At 33.7% G+C, this 14,142-nt stretch overlaps 1 protein-coding gene and 1 pseudogene across 1 annotated transcript; one reads left to right on the top strand and one right to left on the bottom strand.

Moving 5' to 3' along the window:
* The first annotated feature begins 2,960 nt into the window (after window positions 1–2,960).
* Window positions 2,961–4,318, top strand: LOC109339972 (uncharacterized mitochondrial protein AtMg00810-like). The gene is made up of 2 exons (XM_019577530.1): window positions 2,961–4,094; window positions 4,184–4,318. Exons 1-2 carry the CDS (start codon window positions 2,961–2,963, stop codon window positions 4,316–4,318), a joined length of 1,269 nt encoding a protein of 422 aa, XP_019433075.1.
* Window positions 4,319–11,537: 7,219 nt separating this feature from the next.
* Window positions 11,538–13,713, bottom strand: LOC109339989 (annotated as a pseudogene).
* Between the last annotated feature and the right edge of the window lie 429 nt (window positions 13,714–14,142).

Below are 14,142 nucleotides of genomic sequence, written 5' to 3' on the forward strand. Positions count from 1 at the left end.
TGACCCAATTTTTGATGCTTGAGATAGATGTAACATTGGTAATTTCTTGGATCACAAGATCCTTATCTTAACATCTAGCACAAAGCACAATTTACCTACATAATGCCCAAGAATTATAGGAGCATCTTAAAGAAAGATTCTCCAAGGGTGATTATTTTAGGACTTCTAACCTATTGCAAGAAATACACTCTATAAGGCAAGGAGATAAAAGTGTCTCTACTTTTTTCACTGATGTAAAGATACTTTTGGAAGGATTGGAATCCCTTAGGCCTATTCCAACATGTCCTTGTCACAAGAAATGTGACATTGACATTCTAAAGGCCATTAAAATTCAATGGGAAATAGAGTATGTAATATGTTTCCTTAAAGGTTTGATTGACCAATGCAATACCACCAAATCACCAATACTCCTCATGGCTATTTCCAAGCATCAATAAGGTTTTTGCCATGCTGCAACAAAAAGAAAGGCAATTGAGTGGATCAAATCTTGGAGAGAACAAAGCCCGCATCAACAGTATAAAGACAACACAAAATTGGAGGGGGCTGCCTGGAAGAAATCCTGGAAGAGGAAACAACCAATAAGACAGAAGAATATCATCTACTCTTGGAGGCATGGGGAATATTGGAAAGACTTATAATACCAACAATAACAAAGTCTGCAAATTTTATGGTAGAGAGAGACATACAACAGATACTTGTTATTTTAAACATGACTTCCCACCAAACTTCAAGTTCAAACCAAGACCAAACAATCGATCCGTCAATAGTGTCATCACTCCAGAAGAAGAAACACATCAGATTGACATTAGAGATAATGCACAACGTAGAAACAAGAGAGAAGATCAAAGCCAACTAAGCATCAACCTTGAGCATAGCATAACAATCAATCTATAACAGGTAATCTTCTTGGCAATTCTTTATGGATACTTGATACTAGTGCCACTGACCATGTCACCAACAACTTATTAAATTTCACATACCATAAATCTATTAAACTTATCCATGTGAAGTTACCTAACAACCTCACCATAATTGCAAAGAAAACTGGAACTATGATACTTTCTAAATCTTTAACTCTTCATAATGTCCTCTATATGCCCGATTTCAAATACAATTTAATTTCCATTCATAAACGGGCTTGTTCTCTTCAGTGCAAGCTTGTCTATGACAAATCTTCTTGTTTGATTCAGGATATGATTATATTGAAGATGATTGGTCATGCTGAAGCTCTTAACCACCTATACATTCTTCAAAGGCATGACAATCCAGAAAATAATACTTTTCATATAGATAGTTCTCCTAATACTTCCAGTAATTCTTGCTTTAATCTTTGGCACTATAGGCTAGGCCACCCGTCTCATGTTGTTCTTGACAATGTTCATAACTATGCTGCCTATGTAAAATTGACTGGAAGAAAGTATGTAAATATTGCCATCTTGCAAAACAGACTAAATCTATGTTTCCTACTAGCAATTCTAAGACTACACATGTTTTTAAACTTGTTCATATGGATATTTGGGGTCCTCTTGGAATTCCCACTATTCAAGGACATAAATATTTTTTAACTATGGTTGATGACTTTTCTATACATACATGGCTTTATCTTATGAGTTCCAAGGCTGAGACCAGAGGCCTTATTCACAATTTTGTTCAACTTGTTTCTGTTCAGTATAAGCATGCTATCAAGACTATTAGAACTGACAATGGAATTGAGTTTATTATTCCGCAATTTTATGCTCAAAATGGTATTCTACATCGAACTTAATGTATTGAAATACCTCAACAGAATTCTGTTATTGAAAGAAAACATATGCATATTTTAAATGTTGTTAGGTCTCTTTTATTTCAATCTCATTTGCCAAAAGGTTTTTGGGGATATGCTGTCAAACATGTCATCTATATCATAAATAGACTTCCTACTCAGGTTCTTAGGAAACTTTCCCCCTTTGAAGTCTTATATGACACACAACTTGACCTTCAACATTTGAAGGTCTTTGGTAGTTTATGTTAGGCATCTACTCTAGTCCAACATAGGTCTAAGTTGGATCCTAGAGCTAGAAAATCTATTTTTCTTGGATTTCAATCAGGTACTAAAGGCTATGTTCTTTATGACTTCAACACAAGAGAAATATTCATATCTCGAAATGTGGTGTTCTATGAACACATATTTCCCTACAAGGACAACAAGCAACTCTTAACCATAGAAAAATCCATTAATGACACATCATTTTTACTAATGGATGCAACACCTTCCATTATTACCAATGACACTCAAACTTCCGCACACATCATGGCCAATCCTATTACCAATTTCCCATCACCTGACTCTAACCCACCCATTCAACAAACTACCACCGATTCTAACACATCTATCCAACCAATCACCAATGAAGCTAACATACCTTTAAGAAGATCACAGAGAGCCACTAACACACCCACCTATCTTCAAGACTTTCATTGCCAATTCCTCTCCACATCCTTGCACCATACTACCCCTCACATTAAACATCCTCTTGATAAAGTCTTTTCTTACAGCTCTCTTTCCCCCACTTACTTACCATTGCATGTCCATCATCACTCAAAATGAACCAAAGATGTTCAAACAAGCAATTCAATCTCAGGATTTGATTCAAGCAATGAACAATGAGTTATCTGCTCTTGCAGCCAACAACACATGAGCACTCATACCCCTTCCACCTGATATAAAGGCCATAGGGTCCAAATGGGTCTATAAACTTAAATTCCATTCTGATGGCACCATAGAAAGGTATAAGGCAAAGTTAGTAGCTAACAGATTCATACAAACTGAAGGTCTAGATTTCTTTGAAACTTTTGCTCTTGTGGTCAAACTTACTACCATTAGACTCCTTCTATCAATTGTTGCTTGTCAAGGTTGGTTTTTACATCAACTTGATATCAACAATACCTTCTTACATTAAGATCTTGATGAAGAGGTATACATGTCTTTGCCTCCAAGTGTGTTCTCTCCCATTCCAAATCAGGTATGCAAACTTAACAAATCAATTTATGGCTTAAAACAAGCAAGTAGGCAATGGTTTTCAAAATTATCTTCTTCATTACTTGACTTGGGTTATAATCAATCGCATCATGATCACTCCATTTTCACAAAACATTCTAATTCTAACTTTACTACTTTGCTCATTTATGTTGATGACTTGATCCTAGGAGAAAATGACATTTCTGAAATTAACAAGGTCAAGCACCATCTTGATTCCAAATTCAAGATTAAAGACCTTGGCCTTTTAAAATACTTTCTAGGCCTTGAGGTTGCTCGTTCCAAACAAGGCATTACACTTTGTCAAAGAAAGTATGCTCTTGATCTGCTTTCTGACTCTAGTTTCCTGTCCTCTAAACCAATGCATACCCCTATGACTAAACATCCTCACCTTCATCAAGAGGATAGCCCACCTTACAATAACCTTGTTCTCTATAGACAATTGGTGGGTCGTTTACTATATTTAACAAACACCAGACCTGACTTAAGCTTTGCAATACAACAGCTAAGTCAATTCATGACTGCACCTACTACCAATCATTATAAAGCCATGACAAGAGTACTGAGATACATCAAAGGCACTCATGGACAAGGATTGCTCCTTCTTAAAACCTCAAGCATCCATATAAAGGGCTACAATGACTCTGATTGGGCCACTTGCCCTGATACTAGAAAGTCCATCTATGGATTTTGCATGTTTTTATGTGATTCCTTGGTTTCTTGGAAATCAAAGAAACAGAACACAGTCTCTAGATCATCATCTGAGGCTGAATATCGTGCTTTAGCTATTGCTTCATGTGAATTTCAATGGCTAACCTATCTTTTGGAAGATTTATGTGTTCCTTTTAAAACACATGCCATTCTTTATTGTAATAACAATTATGCTAGACATATAGCTACTAATTCAGTTTTTCATGAAAGAACTAAACATATCGAAATTGATTGTCATGTTGTAAGAGAAAGAATTCAAAGCAAGTTGTTTCATTTATTACCTATTAACACTAGTGATCAAGCAGCTGACATTTTTACTAAAGCTCTTGAGCCTAACTTGTTCCATTCCCTTCTGCCCAAGCTAGGAGTAATAAATATTTACTCTCCAGCTTGAGGGATAGTAATAAACATAATGCAGGATCATGTTTCTATTCAGTCTTACTAATGCTGCATCAGGAGCACCAGAATTGGCTCATCAGGAGCACCATAATTGGTGCATCAGGAGCATCAGAGTTGGCATGGCTTGACGCATCAAGTGCACGAACTTGGCGCATTAGAGGCATCAATATTGGCCTGGCTTGGCGCATCTAGTGCACCAGACTTTGTGCACTCATAGCATCAGACTCTGCATGATGCATCAGTCAGCATTGCACCAAGGCACATTAGCAGAAGCACCAAGCCATTCCTGCACTCTGTCTTGGCAAAGTGTCTTAGCATTAGGCACATGACTCAATTATGCATTATGTTTTTAATTCTCTAGAAGAATAAAATTGTAGCTGAGCATCTTTATTTTGGCACATGTGTTTATTATTTTACACATGTGTTTATCATTTTGTATAAGTTAGTTTTGTTAGTTATGATGGTTAGGAGTTTGTTAGCTTTGTTTCTTGCAACTTAAGCTACCGAATTGTATCCTTATATAAAGCCATGTTTATCATGGTTAATGATCAATAAGAATAACATCTCTTTTCCTTTACACTATCATTCCATATTCAAATTCTAATAGACATGATTAATTTACCTTTATTTCATCATTGGCATACAAATGTACAATATCATTTCCTTTATTGTTACATTAGGAAAGTCACGTGACAACTTCGATCTTAGATTTAACCTAAAGTTTTTAATAGTACTTATTTAATCATATATGGTAACTATATTTATTTGACCTAAATTTATGCTAAATTTTATTTGTTTTTCACTTATATCATGTGTTAGGGGATGATAGCTTATGGAAGATCGATCTTATCTACATTTGGAACAACATTAATTAATTAAATTACAAGAACTTGGCTGCATCCCTGTAATCCCCACGATTCTCCAATCCACATAATAGAAAATGTATAGATTGTTTTTAATAAATTTATGGCTTATAGAACTTGTTATTGAGAGGATGAGGATCACATGTCTCATTTATGTTCCATTTGATGTACCACATCAATGAAAAAACTCCATTTATTTAAAAACAAAAATTATACAATCAAAAATTAATATTTCAATATTATTTTGTGAAGTTTGATTGGTTGGGGACACGATGACAAGAAAATTGTAGAACAAGTGATCATTTTCCTATGTGAGAAAGGATTGGGCTCACACATATATGTACGTATGATATCTCAACTACTTTAGTTTAAAAATACACATGAGACAATAATCTATCCTTTAAATAAATTTGAACAGTTAGGATGGAGATCACATGTTCCCAATGGTGCCATATTCTCTGTCTCAAATCAATCATATATTAACATGTGGATAAAATAAAAATTTTAAAACTAAAAAGTAAGAAAAAAAAGCATTATGATTAGCTTGGGACATGAAGTGGGACATCGTGTAGAAAAGGTGATCTCCATCCGTATGAGTACACCAAAAAATTAGCTATTAGTGAAAAAAATGGTCCAAATTATTATTACACTTAGTATAGACCGCTTCAGTGACAAATAAAATTATTTTTGTAGCAACACATTTTCAAATTACAAAATTATAGATGTTGGAACTTGGTTTGTTGAATGCTATTAGTGGAAATTTTTGGGTGAGAAATCTAAAAAATTCACAAGTTCCACTTAGAAGAGTTTTCAAAAAAAACTCTCAAGTCTCACATTGAAAGATGAGGAACTTGAAAAAAATCTCATGTTATAAATAGAGGTTTTCTCCCCTCATTATAATTGGCCCCAAGTTGAATGCGTTTTCGTTCAATGTTTTTCTCCCTCTTTATTTTCTGTTGACGCATTTCCAGCAAACTTTTCCTCATTTCTTTCTATGGTACTAAGAATTGACACAAGCAGCCAAATTGTAGGAATTTTGAGAACGGACACTAGTAGTCATTATTGAGGGAAAAGAATTGGCACGAGTAGTCATAATGTGGGCATTTCGAGAAATGACATTGGTAGTCAGATTGTGGGAAAAGAATTGGCACAGGTAGCCATATTGTGGGAATTTCGAGAATTGACATTGGCTATATTGTGGAAATTTCAAGAATTGACACTATTAGCCATATTGTGGGAATTTCGAGAATTGGCACTAGTAGTCATATTATGGCGAGTGTATTCGAGATTGGTTCTTACAATGTAATAAGAATTCGATAATAGAGATCTGAATTGTTTTATCCTAGAGATGGTGTGATTGATAGTTTGCTTGCACATTTTGGGCAGTGCCACAAAACGCCATAAAGACAGCAACTCGGTCCTGACTCAGCCACTAAGTATTATTTCATGCCATTTATAATTGTTGCAAGTAACGGTAACAATAATTTTAAGACGTTTCTACTGTAATGACAATTGTAGATAATATTACTAGACCGAACAACTTTGACCTAAACAAACCATTTCGGTTTGATGTGACAAATTTCAAATGGTGACAACATAAGATAAAAAATTTCCTCACTATGACAAAAGTTGCCCACATTCTGAAAACCGATATCACAGTGTTGTCGAAAAAAGCTGAAAAAGAGGAAACGAATAAATTGACTATTGAGATAGCTCTCTGGAATGAAAGTGATTACTTGTGTAATAACTTCATTTGGAATGGGTAGCCTGATTGTCTCTATGATAACTACAGCTCATATAAGTATGCCAAATTAATTTGGTATGCACTTGAGATAAAAAATATGATACTGAGGAAGATGAGACTAAAAAGTATATTGTTAGCCGCTACCTCAAGTATTAGATGACTGATGATAAATCAGTAGAGTCTCATTCTAATGAGATACACATAATTGTTCATGAAATCATTTCTGATGGTATGTCTCTAGAGAGTTAACCTCATAGAGCCTATGAGTGTATATTCAATGGGTATGTTGTAAAAAGCAAGACGTACATGTTTTATGACATTATCGCAAAAGTAATCATTGAGTCTAATGATGATGATTTCAACGAAAAAGAATTTCTCTTTTAAATTGAGGAATAGCGGGGGCACATCAACTAGTCATATACTTGTGATTAGAGATAATGATAAAAATGAAAGGTTTGAAATAGAACATAGAAAAAGTAAGAGAGCAACAACTGTTAGAGAGTATAGATCTGATTATATTGTCTATATATTTGAGGAGAATCAATCAACTTTCCAAGAAGTTTTGAATTCTTTGGATGTTAATTTGTGGCAAGAAGCCAGAAATGATTAGATGGACTATCTAGAGTCTAACAAGAAACAAACTATTTTAGCTTAATTAACTATGAAAGTTAAGATGATACACTAGCAATAACTAGTGAAGAAGCAAGTTGGCTGAGAAGCTTGCTTACAAACATTCCCCTATGGGAAAAACTGATAACAGTTGTGTTGATCCATTGTGATAGTACCACAGTTATTTCAAAAATTGAGAACTGCTTTTATAACGGTAAGAAACGAAAAATTCGTCATAAACATAACACTATTAGAGAGTTACTCTCTACAAGAGCTGTTAGAGTGGATCATGTACGCAGTAAGAATAACTTAGCAGATCCTTTCACGAAACGACTAGCTAGAGAGAAAGTCCATAATACTACTAAGAGTATGAGACTATTGCCCTTAGAACGATGATCACTCATGATGGTAACCTAACCTAACAGACTGGAGATCCCAAGAAATAGGTTCAATGAGTAATAACAAGTTGTGAAGTGATATGAGAATGGACATACTATAAAATTATGAGAAGAAAGATTCTTGCAACATATGTAAGGATGAGTTAAACTCTTAATGAGACCTATACTCCAATTGGAGTGGAGTACCTAGGCTACAGGAGTACTTCTGATAGGTTCAGCTATGTGAATGTAGAAGTGGGGGGGGGGAAGTGGGGGGCCGCTTCCTATGAAATTTTGGGGCATAAATTTCTAGAGCATTCACTATACTGGGATATACATGCATGGTCTTTAACCGCACTGGCTTTATAGAATACACCTTTGGAAAGGTTATGTGTGGTTTGATGACATAGATAGAGTTCAAGACTATGATTCACTATAGTAAAATATGGTTCTTACTATTATGCAAATGTTCAAGTCGAATGACACCTTTGTTTATGCACAATCATATTGAGACCACATAAATTCTCGGAAATCATTTTTTAATTTCAAGTGGGGATTGTTGGAACTTGGATTGTTGAATGTCAGTAATGAGAAATTTTGGGTGTAAAATTTAAAAAACTCACCAGTCCCACATATAAGTTCTGAAAAAACAACTCCCAAGTCCCACATTGGTGAGATGAGGAACTTGGAAAAAATCTCATGTTATAAATAGAGGTCTTCTCCATTCTTTATAACTGACCCCAAGTTGAATGCGCTTTCCTTCAACTTTTTCTTTCTCTCTCTTTATTTTTCGCCGACGCATTTCTGTTAAACTTCGTCCTCTTTCTTTTTGTGGTACTAAGAATTGGCACAATCAGCCAAAATGTGGGAATTTCGAGAACTGACAGTGATAATTAGTATTGACGAAAAAGAATGGCACGGGTAGCTGTATTATGGGCGTTTTGAGAACTGATATTGATAGTCAGATTGTGGAAAAATAATTGGCACAAGTAGCCATATTATGGGAATTTCGAGAATTGGTATTGTTAGTCATATTGTGAGAATTTTGAAAATTGACACTGGTAGTCATATTATGGTGGATGTATTCGTGATTGGTTCTTATGGTGCAGTAAGAATTCGATAGCAGAGATCTGGATTGTTTTATCCTGAGGATGTCGTGATTGATAGTATGTTTGTACATTTTGGGCAATGTCACGAAACGTCTTAAAGAGTATAGGGAAAGATCCATTTCAGATATTGTTTCGTCACATTTATTATTATTGCATCCAAGTTTACCTCAAAATCTAAGTAGTTTCTTTTTTGCTACATCAGAAAGAAAAAAAAAACTAAAGTATAGGGAAAGATCCATTTCAGATCACCTAAGTGGTTGGGGTAATGTTGCCAAAATTACTATTAGTAACTATTATTAAATTATAATTCTCTATCTCTATAGTTTAAAGAAATAGTCATAAGACTTCTAATTTTTGTCAGTTTTCAATGGAAAAACATGAAACCAAATAAACACATTTATCTTCCATAAAATAATTGAGTCATAATTTTTAACTTTGAATTGTTGTTAGTGTTCAATCTCTAACCTAATAAGTTCTTATCTGAAATTGAATAATAATACTTGATATTTCTATTAGTTCTTATTATAACAATTTAAACCGATTTACACGGACAAATAAAATAGTTATATTTAGTTAACTTTATTTATTTTAAAAAACATTACAAAATTAATATTTTGCTTATTAAATATTACTCTTTCGAAGGAAACAAAATTTTAATTTAATCTTATTATTATAGTTAAATTTATAAAAAATACTACAACATTAATATTTTCTTATTTAATATTACTCTTTCCACAAAAAAAACAATCTTATTATGTTTGAACACATAATTTAATCTTATTTAATATTGGTATGAGTGTCACAAGTTTTTCAGAATCCTAATGTATTAAACAACATATAATACGAGAAAATATGAAGAAAAAACTTAAATGCTCCCGACAACTTAAAAAACTCCAAAATAAGAGTGTACTAATATTTTTCATAATACAATGTCACTAATATTGCAATTTAAAAATAACATTAATACACTTCACTTTCTCCCTATAATTTGTCTGTTCGGATTATTATTTTTATTTATGTGTTCAATTGGAAATTCAAGAAAAATTAATATAATTTTTTTTCAATTATGTCTTTAACACTAATAACTAATCTCTTTCAGAGTTCGTGATTGTCTCTCCCAATAAATATTGCTCACATGACTCAAATCATCGATTTAGGAATTTAGTGTGGCTTTACACCACTAGATTAACACCTTCTTGATAATAAGAGAGATAGGTGATGGCGTATATTATTGATATTTAATTGAAATATATATAAAGAGTAAATAAACATGATTTTTTTTTATGTAAGTTAATTAAATTAATTAAAGTTTAACATCTACATCTTGTGAGTCTACAATTTTTATACGGTGAATACATCATTCATGTATATTACTTTTATTTTAGAATAAATAGTTAAATAACAAAATAAGCACCACGAACTATTTTTTCATCATAAATTATTCCTTAAACTTTATCTACTAGTAAAATTGGTTTCTTATAAAGATAATGTTAAATTAACAGTAAAGAAAATTTTAATCAATACACTTTTTTAATTCTGATTGTTAATTTTATTGTATTTGTGTATATTTAATAGTATTACTGTACGGATCACTTTTAACTTTATAATTTACGGCTATCAAACATTGTTATATTTCTACTATTGGGAGTTTGATTGTAACAATTTTCTTATTGTTTATGTATAATTTAACAAAATATTTATACAGAGACAACTACACTAAGTTAAAGTTTAATGAATAATCAGGAAAAAAAATTATTCATTTGCATATTTGCAAAAAATATATATTTTAGGGTCTTTAAGTACTTTTACCTAAGATTAATTATTTTATCTAAGAGATTCATGCTCCATGACTGTGATATGAGTAAAGGTCTTATATTCAAATCAAATTCTTTTTCATATAAAAAAGATAACCCAATCCAATTCCTTTTAATCCAATCCTTTGTTCTTCCTTGTCTTATGCTTTTAAAGTGTTCCTCCTCCTTTTAAACGTTCTGATGTAAAAATGAACAATTTTCAAGTCAAGTCAATCTTGATTAAACTCGTAAATTTGTTGGTGCAAACATTTAGGTGAGCCCTAATAATATATCATCACAAGAATAAGCTTTTAGTGCAACTAATTCATAGTCAACCCCAAAAAACTCCAGTCACATGATATTCATAACTAATAATTACTCCAAATTTATTAATAAAAAGTAGTCCACAACATATTTAAAAATAATATATATGTATACACGGCAAATAAATAAAACTCAATAAAAACTGAAATAAAAAATAATAATAAATCTACAATCAATGATAAATTAAATGAAAGGAAAAACAAATTGTGTAAGAAAAAACACCCAAAATTGCAATGAAAAATTCAACATCACTATAACTTGGTAGTAAAGAAAAGAAACATATGAAGGCATCAATCACATTGTATACTGTTTATAATGGGAATCAGTACATTGACGAGTTGTCTAATATTTCATTGAGAGCATTTTTCTAACTATCTGATAATTCAACTTACTGAGTTATTCTTTGCATCCCGTACAATCTTTGTAAATTCCATGTGATTTGTATTCTGTGATATAATTCAATGAGATGACAGATTTCAACCTTCCATCAGATGATCATACATCTTTGTCATTCTGAAGTAGTCCCAGTTGCCCAAATTTTCGGATAACTCTTTGTCGGATTGATTCATTCACATGAATACTAAACATGAATACTAATTCTATATTGAACATGGCAGCCATAATGCACCTCTCAGTGCTTCAATCACATATCAATAGGCCCAGAGAGTACATCAAGTAACTATCTATAAGGTTAATTTTCGCCATGTCTCCACTCTTACCAATAATACCCACAAGAACATGTACCCTTGTTAAAGTGATGAAAGCGGTGAGAATCCCTTAGGATAATCAGTCGTCCAACAATCTTGGATATGTATTTGATGGCATTATGACAGTCTTCACATATGCGCAAGTTTTTTATGACGCGTATTGGCCTACCAGCCGGTATAGTCAGAATACCAAATGCGACAGCTAATTTCTCACTGTGATACTTGAGCCTATGTTCTTTCTCTTCCTCTTCCACATCATGCAAAACCAGTTTTGTCGAAGAAATATACCCCTCAAGTTTCATTTTTAGATCTAACTCTTCTAAGAAAGCATATATTCTAGCTTTGTCAGGGTGGAAACAATCCCCAACCGTGAATTTATGAATTTTGTTTTGTATCTCAACCCAACTATACCCGGGTACTTTTAGCACACCAACATCCTTCATTTTCGATCTGATCTTACCAACACCAATCCATCTCCCAAAAGTTGCATATAAATTTGAAAGAAGGACATACAATCCCGTATTATGAGGTACCATCTTAAAAACCATCTCAGCAGCCTTCTCGCCCACTTCATTATTGCCATGAATCCGGCATGCCCCTAGTAGAGCTCCACAAGCTGCACCATCTGGCTCAAAAGGCATGTTTTTCGTCAAGTTCAACACTTCTTCAAAGCGTCCAACTCTGCCAAGAAGATCAATCATGCAAGTATAATGTTTTGAAGTTGGCGTTACACCGTAATCCTTGTCCATTGAGTAAAAAATATTATGCTCCCCTGTCTGTCAAGCCAGTATGACTGCCAGCAGAAAGAACACCAACCTGAAACATGATTAAAAGAAGAATAAGCAAAATGTTGTTACATGCAGAAATGAAACACCTGTTCAAATTCAAAACAGCAGTATAAGGGAGCAGAAATTCAAGTTAGAGATAAGCTCTAAATAATACCTAAATGCATATGAAATGTATAAAATAAATACCATGGTAATCTCATCAGGTCTAAGACCTGCCATCTTCATTGACTCGAATACTGTTAAAGCCTGTTTGCAAAATCCATGCCTAGCATAACCAGCTAACATTGTGTTCCAAGAGACAATATCTTTCACTTCTATTTCCTTCAAAGACATCATAAGCTTTTCCTATACTGCCAAGTTTAAAGTACATTCCTAGAAGTGCATTCCCCACAAAACAGCCATCCTCATATCCTGTCTTCACTGCATGCCCATGAACTTGTTCCCCTAACTCCAAAGCAGCAATATTAGCACATGTGCTCAAAGCACAACTCAATGTAACCTTGTTCAGACTTTCTCCATCTCCTTTCATCTCTACAAACATGTTCAAAGCCTCTTCATAGTGACTATTCTGAGCATAACCATCTATGATAGCCGCCCAAGATACAGAGTCGTGCTGAGGCATCATATCAAACAACTTCCGAGCATGATCTATACCACCATTCTGGCAATAGCCAGTAACCATGGTATTCCATGAACTTATACTCCAAAAAGGCATTGCCTCAAACAATTCCCTCGCCAAGTCCATTTGCTTGCATTGCACTTAACCCGCAATCATTGAATTGTACGAAACCTCATTTTTTTCAGGAATTTCATCAAAAACTCTTCTAGCTTCATCCAACATCCCATTCTGCACATATCCAGACACCATAGATGCCCATGTGAAGTCATCTCGTGAAGGAGATTCCTCAAACAGTCTCCTAGCTTCCGAAAAACCCCCATCCTATGCATAACCCGAAATCATAGTATTCCACGAAATATCATCCCGAATAGGCATTTGGTCAAAAAGCCTCCTAGCATCACCCAATCTCTTCTGATTCACAAACCCACCCATCAAACAATTCCAAGAAATCAAATCCCAATCCAATTTTGACTCAAACAACTGACGACCCTCTTCAACCCTCCCATTCTGTACATAAGCAGCAAGCAACCCATTCCATGAAATTGAATTCTTCTCCAGCATGCTATCAAAAACCTCTCTCGCCTCATCAATATACCCATTCTACGCATACCCAGACAACATTGCATTCCACGAAACAACATCCTGTTCAGGCATTAATTGCTCATATTTCATCTCATTTTTTCTATTATTATTCTTTACCAAAATTGCTCATATTTCATTATGCCAAGAAACTAAGGTGGTATTCTACTTGAGTATTATTCTTAAAAAAAACAATCATTCTTTCAACACTTTGGCGATTCTTCCATACTCCACATCCGACTTTCACATTTTCTACCTTATACCCAAGCTGAGAGTTAATGGTATTCACTCTTAGATAGTTTTTGGTTATGGTAGTTAGAATTAGTTTTACTTTAAATAGTAGCTTGAGTTTCAAGCAACTAACAATTTTCCTTTGTATAAATTCTTTGGACTTTGCCTTTCAGCATAATACAATTCCAATAATGAAAGTTCAATATTTTCTTCTCTTTTTGCTCTTTAATTCCCTTCTTTTCTTTCTTGCATGGTTGCTAAGAAACTAAGAGA

Source organism: Lupinus angustifolius, unplaced genomic scaffold (genome assembly GCF_001865875.1).
Source record: "Lupinus angustifolius cultivar Tanjil unplaced genomic scaffold, LupAngTanjil_v1.0 Scaffold_122_28, whole genome shotgun sequence".
Lineage (NCBI taxonomy): Eukaryota > Viridiplantae > Streptophyta > Magnoliopsida > Fabales > Fabaceae > Lupinus > Lupinus angustifolius.

What these genes read in the sequence shown, in the direction of transcription:
- LOC109339972 (XM_019577530.1), top strand. Translation starts at nt 2,961, where the DNA reads ATGTCTTTGCCTCCAAGTGTGTTCTCTCCCATTCCAAATCAGGTATGC. An exon ending in CCCTTCTGCCCAAGCTAGGA is followed by an intron (nt 4,095 to 4,183) that starts GTAATAAATATT and finishes ATGCTGCATCAG; the next exon opens with GAGCACCAGAATTGGCTCAT.